The sequence below is a fragment of the Schistocerca cancellata genome, chromosome 1 (genome assembly GCF_023864275.1).
Source record: "Schistocerca cancellata isolate TAMUIC-IGC-003103 chromosome 1, iqSchCanc2.1, whole genome shotgun sequence".
Lineage (NCBI taxonomy): Eukaryota > Metazoa > Arthropoda > Insecta > Orthoptera > Acrididae > Schistocerca > Schistocerca cancellata.
In genome coordinates, this window is record NC_064626.1 from 842,829,100 (window position 1) to 842,849,598 (window position 20,499).

Here is a 20,499-nt window from a genome sequence, read left to right on the forward strand (position 1 = left end):
TAGTGGGGGATTGTGTCAAACACTTTCCAAAAATCTAGGAATATGGAATCTGCCTGTTGTCCTTCATCCTCTTGTGAGAAAAGGGCTAGCTGAGTTTTGCATGAGTGGTGCTTTTTAAATCTTTCCTTATTTTGGACGGAAGCTCTTCTCTCTCTCTCTCTCTCTCTCTCTCTCTCTCTCTCTCTCTCTCCCACACACACACACACACTACTGGGAAAGGTCAAGATAAATTTGACTGCCTATAACACAAGAGATTTATATATACATTCATTGACATAAAATATTAAGTGTTACAACAAATATTGATAAACAAAATTAAAATGAAAATAGAAAACCTAATTCAAGTAAGAACATGAAACTAAAACAAAACTATTAACTTACCTGAATACCTTGATGGCTACACAGATAGAAGTCAAATTCCGTAGGATGTGTAATACCAACATCTACTGTAGTTCCAGCAGGTATGTTCCCCGATTTTCCTGATTGTTCCTTCTTATCTGCACAAAACAACCTGCAAGTGATTTCAATAATTTCATAAAATTTTGTGAAAACATGCTGAAAATTTAGGTTAAAGGAGGTCTGAGTGTTTAGAAGAACATTAATATAGCAGCAATGCGCAAAACGGAAAAGGTCAAAATCAATAATAAATATTGTGACTAAACTGCAAGCAAGCTTAAGTTGCTATTCCACAAGCAATTAAGGTGGTACCACTTATGTATCATCAAATTTGCATGTGGAAACTTCAAAATTCATCACATTACTTTTCACCATCTACATCTACATAGATACTCCACAAGCCACCATACAGTGTCTGGTGGAAGGTACCCTATGCCACTACTAGTCATCTCCTTTCCTGTTCCGTTCACATATAGTGCAAGAGGAAAACTACTGTCTATATGCTCCCGTATGAGCCCTAATTTCTTGAATCTTATCTTTGTGGTCTTTATGCACAATGTATGTGGACAGCAGTAGAATCATTCAGCTGTCAGCTACAACTGCTGGTTCTATCAATTTTCTCAATAGTGTTTCTCAAAAAGAATGTCGCCTTCCATCCAGGGACCCTCATTTGAGTTCCCAAAGCATCTCTGCAACACTTAAGGTGTTGTTTGTACCTACTGGTAACGAATGTAGCAGCCCACCTCGGAATTGCTCGGAATTGCTCTTATGGTTTCCTTCAATTTGACCTGGAAAGGATCCCAAACACTCAAACAGTAGTCAAGAATAGGCTGCACCAGCACCCTATATGAGGTCTCCTTCACAGGTGAATCACTCTGTCCTAAAATCCTACCAACAAACTGAAGTCAACCGTTCACCTTCCATTACACAGTTCTCACATGCTCGTTCCATTTCACATCACTTTGCAGCATTACACCCAGATATTTAAATGACTTGGCTGTGTCAAGCTTGACACTAGTAATACTGCAACTGAACATTTCAGGTTTGTTCTTCCTACCCATCTGCATAACTTAGATTTTTCCACATTTAGAGCTAGTACCCATTCCATCACACCAACTAGAAATTTTGTCTAAGTTGTCTTGTATCTTTCGACATCTTATCGTACATCACACATCATCAGCAAACAACTGCAGATTGCTGTTCACTCTGTCCGCCAAATCACTTACGTATATAAAGAATAACAGCAGTCCTGTAACACATCCCTGGAGCACTCCTGATGATACCCCTTGTCTCTGATGAACACTCGCCGTCATGGACAACATACAGAGTTCTATTACTTAAGAAGTCCTCAAGCAACTTGCATATCTATGAACTTATTCCATACGCTCGTACCTTTGTTAACAGCCTGCAATGGCGCACCATGTCAAATGCTTCCGAGAAATCTACAATACAGAATCTGCCTATTTGTCTTTCATCCCTAGTTCACAGTGCATCATGTGAGAAAAGGGCAAACGAGTTTCACGTGAGTGATGCTTTCTAAAACCATGCTGATTTGTGGACATAAACTGCTCAGTCTCAAGATAGTTCATTATATTCAAACTGAGAATGTTTTTAAGGATTAAACAGAAGTTAGGGATATTAGTATGTATTTTTGTGGGACTGATTTTTTACCCTTCTTCTATACTGGAATCACCTGCACTTTTTTTCAGTCGCTTGGAACTTGGTGCTAGGCGAGAGATTCATGATAAATGGCAGCTAGGTAAGGAGCCAATGCCGTAGAGTACTCCTTGTAAAACCGAACTGGGATTCCATATGGACCTGGTGATTTATTTGCTTTCAATCCTTTTAGTTTTTTCTCTACGCCAGGGATGCTTAGCACTATGTTATCCATACAAGAGTCTGTCCAATGGTCACATGACGGTATGTTTGTATGATTCTCCTGTGTGAATGATTTTTTTAATGCGAAATTTAAAACTTCTGCTTTCTTCAACTGCCACACAAGACTGGTCAACAAGGGACGGAATGTAAGCCTTAGACCCACTTAGTGATTTTACATAGGACCAGAATTTTCTCAGGTTCCCCACCAGATTTTTTGCTATGGTGTGACAGTGGTAGTTACTTCGGACATAGATCTTTTCACGGACACACAAATCTCTACTAACCGTGGCTTGTCGCCATTTGTGCGTTCTCTTTTGAACAGAGGGTGTGACAACCTCTGCTTCTTCAGCATCTCCCAAATTTCATTATTTCCATCCTTTATCCACTTACTAGGTGCACACCTCTCCAGGCTACAATTTGCAATCTGCTTAAACTTTTCCATAATTCCTCTGCATCCACCTTACTGGAACCAAGTGTTATCAATTCACTGTCTAAGTGAGATGCTAACAACTGCTTATTTGCTCTACCTAGCAGTAACAACCTTCTAGCCTTCTTGACGGACTCTTTTAATTTCGTAACCATAGCTGCTATAATGACATCATGATTGCTAATCACCGCTTCTATAGTGATATTGTCGATAAGGTCAAGGTCCGGCCTGTTTGTAGCAACAAGATCTAAGATATTTCCATTGTGTGTGGGTTGCCAACCTAGCTGCTCGATAGTTTCCAGATAATGTGTGCTTCGCATGACTGACTGTGTGTGCCTTCCACGTTGGATCCATTGACATCCCCAACTATACTCTGTAGGTTAAAGTTACCTCCAACAAGTATTGTACGATTTGGGTACTTCCACACTACTGACCATAGACATTCTTTGAATGAGTCTAATATTGTCAGAACAGAGTCCGGTGGCTGGTAAAAACATTTAACAATTAACTTGGTTTCACCTGCACCTGTTACACGCAACCAGATAACTTCACTGTTTCACTCAACTCCAACCTCAATAATAGAGTTGTCAACTGCAATGAACACTTGCCCTCTTATGGCCTCTATTTCCAAGATATGTTCCAAACTCGCTGAATGTGAGAGCTTTTCACTTGAGATTTCAGCCAGCTCTTGGTCCCAAGAATAATTTGAGCATGAGTATTTTCCTGGAGGGCAGCAAATTCAGGAACTCTATTACAAATACTTCGACAGTTTACTGACAAAATTTTGACAGTCGAAGTGTCTTTACTCTAACACTGTTTGACTTCCCTTGATGCATATCGACTGGCAAGTGTTCATCAGAGCACCTCAAACTACCGTCTAACCTAGAAAACCCTCATGAGCACTCCACAAGTACTTTGCTACCCAAGTAGTTGCCTCCTTTGTGTAGTGCACCTGTGATCTATCAAGGGGAGTCCTAGCCATGCCACTGAAAGTTAAAATCATTTTAAGTTTGTGATAACACTAACATAAAAAAGAATGAGATAAGCAAGAGATTTAAGTTAAACCAATCTGTTTTGCACATTTATATACACAATAGACTATACTTTCAAAAAAGCTTTTGCCACTGTCTTACTGTTACCTGTATTACATGACGATTTAAGTAAAAGTGAGATAATTGTGAGAGTTGGACGAACACCCATCTCAGTATACTTTGTGGTTACATTTAATTTGTTGTTACTACACTCAAACTATTACATCAATGTGTAAGCACTTCATGTTGTATATGTTAAATCATATGAATAATCACAACGACAAAATAATAATGTGTGTTTGATGGCAATTACTAATTCTATCATTCCTCTTATAAGTATTCAATAACAAATTTATGCACTGAATGTATTTAAGATTTGAATCATCTGATCCATTTGTAAGTCTTGTTTTTGCATTGATTACTTTGGATGTAAAAAGCTAACTGATTAGTTAATAACAGAGGTTTAGTTTACCAGTAGCTCACTTCATTTCTATAAGAAGCTTATTTGGATGCTGGTAATGACAGCATAATCTGGTTATAAATGCATTTAAATGCCTGACAACTGAAACTGGAAGAGAACTTTTTGTAGTTACAGAGTTAATAACTTTTGTTTCAATTCTTTGTTGGGACTTGGAACATCTTAAAGCCCTACTTACGTATTAGTGGGTACTTATTGACAAACTGAATGAGTGACATTCCATTTTTATTAACTTGAATAGACTACACTTTGTAATTTGGTACAATGAGTATTTGTGTCCATCAGTGTGTCTGACATCACAGTGTTATTTTGGCATGACATCCCCTTCCTGATTTAGTTCTTAGTGTAGAGATTTTGTCACATTCTTCAGAATGACAGAGTCACGTAATTTCAGTTTATACAGGGTGTCCCAGGAAGGATGGGCAATATTCAGGGATATGACAGTAATGATCATTTGAAGTTAAAAAAAAAAAAAAAACATTCATGTGGACACATGCCTTATTCAGAATGGTTTCTGAAACAAAACACATTTGATGAAAATTGTTATTCAACAAATTGTCAGGTTTACATGTGTACACCAGTTAGTAAACATTACAACATGAATTTTACAATGTAACAATTGAAAAATATCTACTTTTACCACCAACACCTCTAAGCATTATTGTACATGTCACATTACAGCTGTTCTACAGTCCATGAGAAATGTTCGAATATCCCATTATCCACAAACACCGCATCTGCATATTCTTTATTAGTGTAGATGTGCAGCATTTTGGTCAGCAGTGTACAAATGCATTTAAGCAATGCTTCTCTCTGGTACACATTGAATCTCTAGCACTACTTCACTCACAATGTATTATGGGTACCTGTGAAATCATGGGGGAGTTTAACAGCAGAAAGACGTCCACAGCAAAGAAGTGGAAAGGAATGACATAGACCGGGCTAGAATAAAACTTCAAAGATTCGGATGGGTAAGACACATGTGTGTGCCACTACCCCAAAAGCAGATGTACGTTACACATGTTCTGCCATTGAAACCATTCAGAATACGGCATATCTCTGTACGAAGTTTTTTGCTCCAAATGAATATTCCAGTCACATTACTGGATACTGATCATCCTTCATGGGATCCTCATGTCATGACAAATGTTACTGTTAAAGTGGGGAAATGGCAGCTTCACTGTATCACTGCAGTTCCAGATGTTGTTCCATTTGCTATGATGCCACATCAACTGTGTGTGAAAATCCAGCTTTATAAGCAAGAGAGTGGCATCAGTGTTGGAATATGGAAACTACACGATTCAATACTGTTAAAAATGAAGCACTGAGGCATGCTAGTAATTAAATGACCTCTGAGGTAATTAGTAAGTTGCTATAAAAATAAAAACAAAGACTTACATAGTTCCTTTCTCTGATGATCATGACATTGCACTGTCTGTAGATACGTAACGTGTAAAATAGAACTTTGGTAAAGTAATGTATTGTACAACGTCTACAGTAACTGACAAATGGTGGTCACCACAATGAAACTGCTTTTTAGTTTGAATAGTAAGTTTAGATTTTTATTATGTTTGGGAGTTTCATCTTGTTTGCATATGTAATCTGATACAGATGGATGCAGTGTTTCTGCAAGGCAGGTTGAGGATAGCTGCTTTATCACACTTGGTGGTACTTGTTAATTTGGCGGTTTATTCCATGCAGTCTCATTCTGGTTCAGAGAGGAACCATGTACCACAGAGTAACACGTACCATGACAATCGGTATTACCTCATGGGAACAAGAGATAATGCTGAATGGTCATTCTAAAAAGAATTGTGAATCAACCTGTATGAAGCACATATAATGTCACAATCCATATGGAATACAAAAATTGTATGAGGTGTTCGAGTGCTGTAATTAAAGGATCAATACAAGCTTGAAGAACTACTTTCCATTAACTGATAGGAAGTTGCAGATAAGCACTTTCAGGTTTTTAGCGCAAATACAGTTGCAGCACAGAAATCTTTGAACAGAAGAACTATGTGGTGAGGCAGAGTGGCAATTCCAGAGAGATAAGTTCAGAATTTAAGAATATCCAAGAACATAACCTGAACTCTTACACATTTCCCACATATGAAAATCATAAGACCAAGTGTAGAAACCGGAGTATTATTGTACTGTGAAATCTAAAAGATTTAGAGGAGAAGAAGAAATCAAGTAACAATCAAGAAGAAATTTGTAATTTTTGTTGAAAGAATTTCTGCTAAACACTGCTGCTGTCATTAGCAATGGGGTCAGCAGCCGAGATTACATTGCAGTGCAAAAGTCATTAACAGCATTGTAACAAAAAGGCATTAAGAAGTATTGTGTAGTCAAGGTACAATCATTAAATCCATTGAGTACAATTATGTCAAAGAAGAATTTTGTAAGTCCACGAGTTGGAAAAGTGTTGAATTTTGCTTCTCAAGGGCTACTATTGTTCATCAGAGCCACAATGACCTCCCAGCTTCAACAGTCAACATGCCTGCATCTCATCACACTATAGCAACAGTGGCTTCAGCTGTGCACTCATCCAAACAATGCATTTCACCCATCACATCAATCTACTTTCCAATCACCATTGCAACAAGGCAGTCAATGCAAGCACTGCCTGGTGAGCTGAATTTACTCAAAGCTGATTTTTGTTGTTGTTATTGTGGCTGGTGGTGGTGGAGGTAGTTTGGAGTAGGGGTTGGCAATCTGAATTTGTTGGTTGGTTCAAGGGAGTCGTCAAACTTCGATTGCTAGCAGCGGTAGAAGATTAGGTGCAAACCCTTTATTGTTTGTGCTTTATGTTAATAATGACACACAAGGTGAAAAAGGTGCTGAAAGCTCTATTGCCGATTTGAAAATCTGAATTTAATAATGGATTAGATATTACTAGCAAGAGTATCAAAGCTCAAGGTGATTGGCTGTGGGCTACATTCAGTACTGTTAATAAAGTATCGAAACTCAACGTATTAATTTGAAAAAAGTGTTGGCAGAAACAAAAGAGCAGGGTTAAATACTAAACAGACAGTGCAACTACTAACTTAAAGTAAGAATTAAAGGCTGAAATACAAACAACTAATGCTAACCCTGATCAACATATTATCGAGTATCTTAGAGAACACTTACAAATCATTAATAAAATATTAGAATATATTGTAATAATACCAAATGAGTTACATTTTGGTTTGACTGTAAGATCTGAATTTGTGCCCAATCCATTGACAGGTTTTGTTCAGTTAAATATGGGATGATAACAAACCTCAGAATGAGATCCAGTCTATATATTAAAAAACAAGATACAGATTTACGTCAGGTAGATGTTTTGTGTTCCACTTTTGGAGGAATTTATGCAAACTAAAGTGTCAATAAGATGTTGAATTAAATATTAACACACCTCCTCCTTCAGGTGTTGTCCATAACGAAACTATATGGGAAAAATTATCTGACTTTGGTGAATGATCAAATTAAACTGGCAGAACACTTATCAGACAGATTTTTGTCAACAATTTCACAATAATTGCATAGATTTATGTTGTCTATTATAATATGGTGTTAATTTATATGACATGTACTATATTTTCATGAGATTAAACACAGAAGACTTAATTTTATCACCCAGCAAAGTGATTATTTCCAGGAAGTACAGAGGAAGTTATAGTTGTACATTTTTACATTTTTGTTTGACTTTGCTTTATGTCAAATATTGATTTAAAATATTTTAGGAAAATTAAAAGGAAACAACACATTATGTTTTAAGTTGAAGCCGGCCGAAGTGGCCGTGCGGTTCTAGACGCTGCAGTCTGGAACCGCGAGACCGCTACGGTTGCAGGTTCGAATCCTGCCTCGGGCATGGATGTGTGTGATGTCCTTAGGTTAGTTAGGTGTAACTAGTCTTATCTAAGTTTTAGGGGACTAATGACATCAGAAGTTGAGTCCCATAGCGCTCAGGGCCATTTTTTAAGTTGAGTGTAGGAGGCCTCGTGCCCGTATTAAGTGAACACAGATGTGTGGATCGACAAGGGATATCCAGGATAGCTTCTTGGGTACTCTCTTTGATGCCACATTACTTACGAGTTTATGATTTCCATAGCAGTTTCTTAATGTTATACTATCCTGTTTCCTCTAAATTACAATTTCTTCGACTATTCTCTCAGAGATACTTCCTACTGGAAAATGGCAAAACTCAATTCTAGAAACAGGATGCATTTTTCTTTGTGGGATTCACTTGCGGCTATCTCATCCGTATCTGCACAAATAATGTAACCTGTAAATGGACAACAAGGTGCTGCCCACTGTTCTACTAACAGTGCAGTGGTTACACATGTTCTCACACAACTATTTCTTACAACTGCAATACAAGGATGGCCAATGTGATGCGATATTGGAAGGATTCTTCCGCTGTATTTTCATAATCAGTAGTAATGATGGGAACCTTAACCCTCCCGCCAGGGTCCCATAATTTGTGGAGAGGGTGCACTAGCTGTCCTATGAAAATAAAAAACAAAGTAACTGTATGTTTGGAAATCAGGAAAGGTGAAGTACACAAGTCTCTTTGCCTATCTTGCATTAATTACAAAAGATAATAAATATCATAACTACCATAATTACTATCTAGTGTAAGGCTAAGTCACCAAAGCGTGTAAGAAACATCATATTTTTAACTAAAATGCTCAAATGGTAGAACACAAAAGTAATGTTACTGTATCCATATAACTTGTTACTACCTCTCTCCTGTGGGCATTTTTAGAGGTGGAAAATGTTGTGTTAACCACAAGCAACACTACAGAATTAACTACTCAACTGAAATCACTGGAAACTGGGTTCCGATTTGTGTGTTATCTGTACATAATATCATATATAGAAAATAACTTCCATAAATAAGGAACACCAACATGCTCCATTTCTGGATATTTAGTAAAATTGTCTACATACGGGAATATTTTGAGTTGTCTTTTTTTTTTCTTTCTTTTAATAATGTTATATACATAAGGTACGTTGACATAAGCACATGGTATATATGCATGATGCTAATGCTGGCTGTTAGTAATGTCACCTGATGGGGAAAGAAAAGGGAAGGCACTCTTAAATGCATATTAATTATTCGATATGCTGACACCCAGATAAGATAAAGAGGAGAGTTACATAGGTACATTGCATGCACATCAGCAGAATACAATTGTAATGAATGAAAATAAGCTTTAGTCACGTTAAGCCCAACGGAGAATATTCGAGAGAAAGCAGATGAGGAACCTCAATGATGAGATACAAATTCCAAATACATGATGAGCAAGTCTTTCAAAATACAGAAAAAAAAAGGGAGAGTACAGCGGTATGTCACATTAAACAAGATACCGAACCCTTATATATAGATTTGTGTAATTATTAGGGCAGGTGTGCACCAAAGACAGGATGACCCACACCAAAGTGGGAGTTAAAGGATAAAGGAACACTAACACTGTGGAAAGTGAAGGCTGTTTAGTGAATATCCTTCAGCAGAAATTGCTGCACTCCTACAGCAGCACATCTCCTATGATGCATTATGTAGGCATGATACGCAAATAAACCTACTTTTATTTTGCAGAGTTCTGTATACTGTTCTAGGGGTCAGTGGAAATGTAATTTACAAAGAGTTTTGTACCAGGGATATATCTATAGCTTTTGTGATCAGTTAAGCTTTTTGGTTGGGTTGATATGAAATTCTGTAGGGCAAATTAGCGTAACTTAATAGTAAATCTACCTACTTATCTGTCTTAATTGAAAGAAATGTAGAGTAAGTACGAGGTATAGCTAACAAAGCTACTTTGGAACCATGATTAGAGTGCTTTGCAGAAAGTGATTCATGATCAGAAATGTGACTACAGTTTTGACAATGGAATTATATGTAATAAAGAAAGGGTTTTTTCCTTTCCAAAGTTGGAAAACACGATATGTTACGATTGGTTGCGCATCATTTTTAATGGTGTGAATCTCAAAAGCACCACCAGTATTGTTTATTTGTTTATGTTCAATAATTGTGAAGACATCATTGTCATTCACCTTTGGAGAGGGACATGTGGTGTTGGTGGGACATGTAATCTAGTGCAGATCTGCAAAGCGGGACAATGATAGCAGCTTTATCACACTTTGCAGTATCTGCTGGTTTGGCAGTTTATTCCATGTAGTCTCGTCCTGGCTCAGAGATGTGCCACAGAGCAATAGTACTGTAACAATCAATGTAGCGGGGGTGAGAGATGAAATAGAGCAGTCATTCTAAAAAGAATTGTCGATCAACTTGTGCTGAGCATACCTAATGTCATAACTCATATTGTGTATGAACATTATATGACTTGTTTGAGTACTGTAATTGACAGATCAATATAATTATATATGGAAAGACATGCTTTCCACTAACTGGTAGAAAGCTGAAGCAATAGGTAAGCACTCAAGTTTTCAGCACAGATACAGTTGCAGCAGAGAAGCAGTTATCCATCAGAACTACACAGTTTGGCAGAAAGGCAATTCAAGAGATATAAGTTCAAAATTTCCAAGATTGTAACCCAAACTCTTATACATTTTGCACATACCATCCACCTTACACTATTTACTCAACCAGCATCAAAATCTGCAGCAGATTTGAGAATGAATCTCCTGTTCATTGGTGTGTTTGACATCTAAGTGTTATTTTGGCACAACATCCACTTTCAGAACCAAACATTATGACATCTACTTCCCTTCCTTTTTTAGTTTACAGTGTAACTTTACTTTTACAACCTACACAATGACAGTCATGCAGTTTCTGCTGATGTCTAAGTGCTCTGTCAGTTAGCTTGTGTATGAGAAAAATGGTTTTTGCTTGTGTATTTCTGTAATTTCATGATAAATAACACTTTTAAGATGAAACCTTTAACTTGCGTACATTTTATTCATTATTTAACTTATGTCCAAGACTAATCTGTCATCTGGAATCTTACAATGTGCTATTACATTCAATCTGTCATCACGTATACTGCCTGGCAACTAATATTGTTACTTTTGTCAGGTGGGAACTTTAAAAAAAATAGTCATGTAAATACTCAAAGCTGAACTGACAGCTCATGCTGGCTTCCATAGAAGACCAACTGTACTGAATCTACGTATTCTAATGGTCCATAGTGTACACTGATTCGACTTCCACGACCATGTTGCAAATACATGCTGGCTTTCACAGAAAACCAACTGTAATGCATCTATGCATTCTGGTGAACACAGATTCAGTTTCCACAACCAAGTTGTAAACACACACCTCAATTGTATTACTAGCATACTACAATGGCATTGGCACTGTAAATGATTCATTCATTTTCAAAGTTACATTTTTTTTTCTGAAGTATTACATGTTACAAACATGAGTGATGCACAAACACAATTGTAAATCCACCAAGTTTGCATTGTGCCCACCAATTGGCACTGCAAATGCAGTGTCTTGACAAAATGGCAATAAAGCAAGAAAAGAGCTTTGGTGTGTTGGAATATGTGAGATGTTTATCTATTACAACAGTGTAGTGCGAATTCTGAAGGAAATATGGAAGAGAACCGCCATATAAGCAGAACACTGTGCATTGGTATTGATGATTTAGGGTCACTGAATGTGTCTGTAAACAGCAAAGTACCAATCAAAACAAGTGTGCCAGGTGAAGCCATGGAGAGCATGAAACATCACAATGCAGGAAGCACTTCAGGATGAACACTTCACCTACTTCCCCATTGGAGCATCGATGGAAAACCAGACAATGAACTCCTGCAACACTGGACTGGGTGTTGTGGTGAAGATGATATGGCTCTGTTCCCTTGGTCCTCCTGGTTGCCTGACCTAACAAATGCCTTTTTCCTTTGGGGGTACATTAAGGACTGTGTTTACACACCGCCAGTGCCAAAAATTTGACAGGATGTTGTGACATAAATTATGGAACAAACTTGGATGCAAACTGAAAACTTGGTGAGTTTGTGGTTCTATTCATCCATAAGTCATACCTGTACATGCAAAACTTTGAAAATATAGAGCTCTGAAAACAAATTAATTATTTGTAGCAGACCTGTATTAAGTTTGTATCACTCATATCCCACATGTTCATTCAGAACTCACCTAGTATGATGTCGCTTCTGGACAACAATGAAAGTTATCCCTGGTTTATAATCTCCTTCCAGCTTTATACATGCTTCACGGATTGCAGTTAGCTCATGCTGAAGAACCTGAAATTTATTTAGTTAAATTAAAATAATCTCTCTCACACAGAATGGGATTATAAATTACTGCAACAACAATTTGTGAGTAGATGAAAATCATTGAGTAATCATGAAAGCAAGATCTCACATTTGTGTGTGTGTGTGTGTGTGTGTGTGTGTGTGTGTGTGCGTGCGCGCGCGTGGGTTTTTTACTAACGGATAACCATCATAGGACACAACGATCCATGTCTTCAACAAGCATTTTTTTGTTTTTCTGATTTTAAGCTGTATTGTCTCATAAACACCACTTATACAGCATGCAGAAAAACAATCTGCTAATAAAGAGGGAGCAAGGCAAAGGATGCCAAATCAACCAAAATTTTAAAATAACGACAGAGTGGAAACACTTTTGTGGAGATATGGCCATTAAAATACTGTCAAAATTCATGAGATTGCAGAAATTGGTCCAGTAATTAAAACTGTTTAGGTGTTCCATCAGCACTCTCATGCCTTACTAAGCTGCTGCTGTGTCATGCTGCAGTTATGTTCCATTTTACTTGGTGCCAGAGTCAACACAAACACATATCCAAATTCTGGAGTTTTCAAAGTAATCTTAACTGTCAAAGGTGATAATGACATCCTTTAAAACATTTTATAGGACTGTGAACACCACCCAAGAAAGTGTTTTCCATTCTTATTTACTAAATTCTACTAGCAGTCTCCTGTCTCCTCCTTCATCCCCCAGTACATCTTTTCTCTTCCTTTTCTCCCGTCAGCCTCACTTATTTACTAGTAACAATAAAACTCTGCTACAGTTCATCCAAAATAGCATTATGAAAACGAGGGGGAAGGGGGGTGTTTAGAGGTGGGAGGCCGTGTACTTATGTAGATCCTGTTTCATCATTTCTAGCAAATCTGCTATACAATTTTCATAAAAGAAAATACATGTTTTGCATCTAAGAAACATAAAAAAATAAAATAAATAATCTAAGAAACATCAATAATTTCTGAAATGTTAAATCACTCAAATTATTATCTGCAAAAAAGTATGATACCAGATACAAACTAAATATAACTAAAAACTGACACTACTCACATGAAGGAATTGTCCTTCTGACACACCATCTCTGTATAGTATGATACGGTGTGGTTTATAACCTCCTGTGCTTTTATAAAACATTATCAGCAACTCTCTGTAAAATCAGAAAAAAATTAATTCTTGTAGAAACAGTACACCACACACTAGTTAGTGATGTCAAGCGGAACTGAAGCTTGTAGAGTGGTTCACTGACATTTTAATCATCTCTAACTCAGAATAACTGAAAGCTACTGTTTTGGAGACAGTATTTCAAATTTGGCAGCCATTAATTTTGAGAAGAAAAATCACAATTTTCTTCTGAAGAGCACAACAGTAATTTTATAACCTCAAGTGCATTCACTTTAATTCTTTGTTGATAAACAAAGCTACACTAATAATATGTAACAGAAAGATAATACAATCATTACATGCCTGAGAAAGTAGTTATTTTATAGGCCTGCTCATGTAACATAATGTGTAGTGTCAGGGAAATACAAACACACAAAAGGATTTAACATTTACAAGCTTTCAGAGCCAGTGGTCCCTTCTTCTGGCAGAAGATTTGAATGGAAGGAAAAGGGGTGAAGGAAAAGGACTGGAGAGGTTTGGAGAAAAGGGTATAGTTCAGAAAAGTCACCCAGAACCCCAGGTCAGGGGAGACTTGCTGGATGGGATGAAAAGGAAACACTGATTGTTGGGGACTGCACCTGACGAGATTTGAAAACCTGACAGCTTAAAGGTTGAAGAAAGACACGGTAAAATGCAAGTCAGATTACTACTAAAACATTATGCACGAATTAATAAGAGTGAAAAGCTAAGTGCACTGTATGTAACAGAGGTGGGAGGGGGGGGGGGGGGGGGGGACAGCAAAAGGTAGACAAGTCAGAAAAAGAAAAATGCAGAAAACTAAAATGGAGTGAAGAAAGGGTAGTTACTGGAATAAATGCTGAGATGGAAGGAATTAACGTAAATTAAGGCCAAGCGGGTGGCAAGAACCAAGGACATGTTGTAGTGCTAGCTCCCACATCCGGAGTTCTGAGAAACTGATGTCTTTGGGAAGAATCCAGATGGCAAGTATGGTGCAACAGGCACTGTGGTCATGACTGTCATGTTTACATCATGCTCTACAACAGGATATTGTGTGTTGCCTGTATACACCCCCTGCCTATGCCCATTCATCCTGACTGATAACTGAGTGATAGACATGCCAATGTAAAAGGCTGAACAGTATTTAGGTAACAGCTGGTATATGATGTATCGTTTCGCAAGCTGTTCTCTCTTTGGTAGTATATGTTTTGCCAGTTACAGGGCTGGAATTGGTGGCAGTAGGAGAGTGCATAGGACAAGTCTTGCAGCCGGGACAGTCACACGGGAAGGAGCCATAGGGTAGGGAGATGGGTACAGGAGCATAAGGTCTGGCAAGGATACAGTGGAGACTGGGAGGGCTACAAAAAGCTATTCTAGGTGTGGTGGGCAAAACCTCAGATAGAATGGATCTCATTTCAGGATACGATTTTAGGAAGCCATGGCCTTGTCGAAGTAGATGATTGATACATTTAAGACCAGGGCTTTTGAACTATTGGGATGATTACATCCAGCGAAGACTGAAGTGAGAGTGGTGGTGTATTGCTGTAAAGAGTCTGCATTTGAAAAAAATTGTTTGCCTCGAATGCCAAGGCTGTGTGGGAGGAAACGTTTCACATGGAAAGATGGCAAATGTCAAAGTGCTAGTGCTGTTGTTTGTTGGTAGGTTTGATGTGGATGGAAGTGTGTAGCTGGCCTTCGTGAGGATGAGATCAACATCAAGGAAAGTGGTATGGGATGCAGAATAGGACCATGTGAAATTTAATTAGGAGAAGGTATTTAGAGATTCCAGGACTTTTAAAAGGCCGGCCTCACCATGAATCCATATGGCAAAGATGTCATCAATGTATCTAAACCAAACCAAGGGCTGAAGGCTTATGGATCCCAGGAGAGCCCCCTCCAAGCAACCCATGAAAAGTTTGACACAGGAAGGAGCCATTGTGGTTTCAATGGCTGTACCCCTGATCTGTTTGTATGTCTGCCCCTCAAAGGTGAAATAATTGTTGGTAAGTATAAAGTTGATTAAGTTGAGCAGGAAGGATGTCATAGACTTGGAATTAGGTGGGCATTGACTGAGGAAATGTTCAGCAACAGGCAGACTATGTACATAGTGGATGTTGGTATAGAGGGAGAGAGCATCAATGACGACAAGCAAGGTGTGTACTATCAAAGGGAGAGCCACCTGCACAACGACATGTCATATACCAACTGTTACGTAAACACTGTTTGGCCTTTTACATTGGCATGGCTACCAGCCAATTATAAGTCAGGATGAATGGGCATAGGCAGAGGGTGTATACAGACAACACACCATATCCTGTTGCAGAGCATTCTGTACAACATGACAATCATGACCTCTGTGCCTGTTTCACCACACATTCCATCTGGATTTTTCCATTAGACACCAATTTCTCATAACTCTGCAGGTGGGAACTAGCACTACAACATGTCCTTGGTTCTCATCACCCACCTGGTCTTAATTTACATTAATTCCTTCTGTCTCAGCATTTATTCACAGTAACTGCTCCTTTCTTCACTCTATTTTAGTTTTCTACATCTTTCACTAACTGAACTGTCTATTTTTTGCCGTCCCCCCCCCCCCCCCCCCCACCCTGTTACATACAATGCGTTTAGCTTTCACTCTTATTAACTCGTGCAGGATGTTTTAGTAGTAATCTCTGTCTTGCATATTACCCTGGCTTCCACCTTTAAGCTCCCTCGTCCGCTGCAGTCCCCTTTCAAATCTTGTCCACTGCAGTCCCCGACAATCAGTCTTTCCTTCTCATCCTATTCATTAAGTCGCAAATGACCCAGGGTTCTGGATGACTTCTGAACTGTAACCCTTTCCTTAAACCTCTCTAGTCCTTTTCCTTCCCCCTTAACTCCTCTTCTGCCACAAGAAGGAGCCACTGTCTCTGAAAGCTCGCAAACATTAAATTCTTTTGTGTGTGCGTGTTCTCCTGCCGCACTTCGGAGAGTATATTTTTTATCTATCCATTTACACTATATTATCGATAACTGATTACTTTCGTTGTTATAATGTGTAGTGTGCTAGCTTCGAAGACAGGGAGGTGAGGCAGACTTAGAACAAATCCACACAGTTGTTTAATGACTGTGGGGTGGTATACCAGCTAGCTTCAGTACAGTTTTTTAGGTGAATTCCCACATTTGTTTAAGGCAAATGCTCAGTTGATCCCCACATTGCTATTCAGAGAATACAATACACAAACAGTTAAAATACGATAACACACAGAACAACATTTACACAGTTCATAGACAGATGGCACACACAACTTCACTGATGTAGGTTACCTTTACGGCTGTGTGCTGTCACGAAGCGCATCCAGCCAAGTTAAATAATAAAATGAAATTTGTCAAATCCTAAAACAGCAGACCATGTACTACATGGGACAAATGCACCAGAAAAGAAGAAAGGTCTACTTTATAAAATAATGTGCTAGAATCGAAAGATGTTTTCCCAGTAATTTATTAAGAGATTTGTATCTCTTTTCAGAACACCTTACACAGCTCAGACTTGCCATTCTAGGTATAGGTAACAGACTCTTCACTATGTCAGCATTAACAGAGTACAGTACCACCCTGTGGTCATGTTGAAGTATAATAAACAGTTGTATTACACACACAATATTTACTGAAATAAAAACAGTGTACACTCATTAAAGCAGAAAACTAACTACACTTTTTAACAGAACAAATGCTTCCTGTCTCTTCGTTGGGTTTTTACACAACATCAAAGTCAAAGATAACTGGGGGGGGGGGGGGGGGGGGGAAGTACAAATGAAAGAGCTGTTGTACACTTGCTTAACTTTTAAGTCTCAACTAGTTGAAACAATAACTTAGAGCTGTGAACACTGATTATATGGAACTGTGGCAGTAGGAGTTGTTGGTCCAATTTGAAGGAGCAATGTAGTGCTTTTCAGTGTTTCCTCCACCTCTGCCTAACGTATTCATCACTTCGTATTTCTCAAAATTTTGCTAGTTTAACTAGTAACAAATCATTTTCCTACAATGATGCATTAATCATCACTAACTTGTAATACAAGTAATTGTTTTAGTCGACAATGTCAGATTTCTCGATATTTTTGTACAACAAATAGAACCAAAACTGATGGAGTTTGGGGGAGATCTTTAAAATGGTGTATCAACTAGACAGTGAATTTTCTGTTCTATACAGATATAAATAAAGTAATCACCAAATATTGCACTTTAGCTTCACAAACATGTATACCAAAATAATGGTCGCTCTGTTTATTTTCCTGTCAGTCATATCAAAGGATGCATAATGTCACACAAGTGTTTCCGGCAGTAAAACAGAACACTGAGAATGTTTATTTCAATATTTATTCAATACTCTTTTTATCATTTTGTGAATGACATTTGTAGAGGGAGCATGATCTGCTGCACAGACCAAGGCATAGGTTAGATAGAAACTAATTAGATGTCATGTTGATTTTCATATCTGCACAACTGAAGGCCCATATTTTTTTTTCATGTTTACACTTACATTTTATAAAAATATTTAGTTTAAATGGTGCACTGGATTAAAGATCTCTCAAAGAGTTGACTACAATTGTTACTAGAATGAAGCGACCAACTGAGCAGTTCCATTCTGAATACATTCACACACTGCCCGTAAGTGTGCATTGCTGGGTTCAGTTAGCAAGGTATAACAGTTTTACTACTTTTCTGTGCCTTTTGCAACTAGTTAAGGGCATTCTTTTGTGTTAAATGAACACACTGGGCACAGAAATAATGTAAACAATGAAAACAAATCCAGAAAGTCAGGTTACCAAATGCTGATTGCAACTGACTAGCAACTGGCATCTGAGGTAGCAGAGCGACATGACAACAGATAGCACACTGAGATGTGCTCTAATTTGATCATGCTGTAGTAGCTGTCCTTTAAACAACTCTCTGTTCCTCATTTTGTTGCTGGCCGGAGTGGCCGTGCGGTTCTAGGCACTACAGTCTGGAGCCAAGCGAGCGCTACGGTCGCAGGTTCGAATCCTGCCTCGGGCATGGCTGTGTGTGATGTCCCGAGGTTAGTTAGGTTTAATTAGTTCTAAATTCTAGGCGATTGATGACCTCAGAAGTTAAGTCACATAGTGCTCAGAGCCATTTGAACCTCATTTTGTTATACTGATCCAGGTACAATAATATGCCTTCCTGTACAGCTCTGGTGGGAAAATCAACAACAGAACTTAGGTTATGTGTTCAGTAATGGGGCCTGTAAATGTGTTTATTATATCCGTATAATCTATAAATTGGGCACAACTTCCGATGAACCGGAGCTTATGTACATCCTTTTGCACACAGAAATCAAATTACAACCTGCACTTTTTAACTGTAGGAACAACAATTTTCATCATTGTGTACACTTCTACCCACAGTCAAATGACTACTGAAGTAAAGACTTGTGGCTTTATGAACAATCAATAGATGGCAGTGCAGTCACACAACTTTGTTCTGAACTGCCAACCAATATAAACAAATGGAATTTACTTTTAATATACACATCATACAATATCTGATGCATGTAGAATCAGGTCACGAGGGGTGTAATTATGTATCTATTCCTACATTAACACCAATTTCGAAGAATCGGCAATTTTAGAACCCATATAAAAATGAAAATAACTATCTGTTCTACAGCACACAAAATTATTTACTTTTTCTCACTGCTAAGGTGCACAACAAAGCACTCTGCTATATTTAATTGTTCAAACAAGAAGATAATCCAAAAAAGAAGACAGTCCTAACCTGACCATACTGCTCAGTTCTTGGATGATTTCCTGGCGGTGCTGCTGGACTCTAACTGTTGCTGCATATCTTGAAGGGTGAGCATCCATTGAACCTACAACAGCTGCTATAGAAGGTTTCTTGTTATCACCTGCAGGAGGATGGGTGACATCTGCACCCAAAAATATTACTGGCTCATTGAACACCTGCAAATACATTATGAAACATTGTCTCTGTAATTCAAGCTGTCCTACCAAGTAAATCATAACTATAGCTTAAAAATTATTATAACATTCAAAAATTACTGAACAATCAAACTTCACAGAGTTAGAGGTGGGACGAGGGTGAGGATAAGAAAACACTGATTCCACTAGTATAACTGATAATAGTTGTCCAAAAGACTAAAATTCCCACACCTTCACAGACTATTTTTACTACTCACTTTGGACTACAAATGAAAAAAATAAGACAAAAAATAACAAGACAATACTGCTCCTTTTATGAAAAATAAACATGATGCTGATCAGAATGCTCCTTCCATTGCAAAGGCAGTATTTGCGTCAATTTGAAAGCAATTCCAGTTTACACTGTGGTAGTGCCAGAATAGAATTTACGTTTCTTTGGAAAGAAAACCTAAATGCAAAACAGAATAAGAGGCGATAAAAAGTAGTGCTCAACTATAAGAACATGTTTCCTGGTCAGAGAGAAGCACAGAGTTTGCTGGAACAGCAAACATGATCAATATGTTTGAATGAACAAACAACTACAAACATAACATTAGTAAACATCTTTATAGAGTAACACACATTGTGTTGTTGCATAATGTATAGACTTATTTCTGAATGAAGAAAAAAGTAATAGACTAAAATGCAGACAAATATATTTAGAAGTGACTAAACTTATCAGATATCCTTTCATAACAGCAGAGTAGTTAACACATATACGCAATACATATGACCAGGTTACATTAACAATAGATGTAGCAGTTAATGCATATAAGCAATAAATATGGCCAGGTTACACTAACAACACATGAGGAAAATATTAACTTATACTTAGCATCAATAGGCCTAGCCACTAAGGGCAGGTTTAAACCAAAGACGAAAACAGGTATACTGTGTGATATGATAAATTAGGCAATTCTGTTCTCCACTGCTATCTAAATTAAGGCGTATAT

At 37.9% G+C, this 20,499-nt stretch overlaps 1 protein-coding gene across 2 annotated transcripts in view; it reads right to left on the reverse strand.

The window, feature by feature from the left end:
• LOC126188913 (protein argonaute-2) overlaps positions 1–20,499 on the reverse strand; it is a 216,883-nt gene that overhangs the window by 24,337 nt on the left and 172,047 nt on the right. For both annotated transcript variants that reach the window (XM_049930625.1, XM_049930633.1), the window contains 4 exons: positions 19,344–19,528; positions 13,497–13,593; positions 12,321–12,427; positions 382–511 (listed from right to left, as the gene is read on the reverse strand). In XM_049930625.1, coding sequence (XP_049786582.1) covers positions 382–511; positions 12,321–12,427; positions 13,497–13,593; positions 19,344–19,528 — 519 coding nt within the window. The remainder of the gene's footprint in view (positions 1–381; positions 512–12,320; positions 12,428–13,496; positions 13,594–19,343; positions 19,529–20,499) is intronic.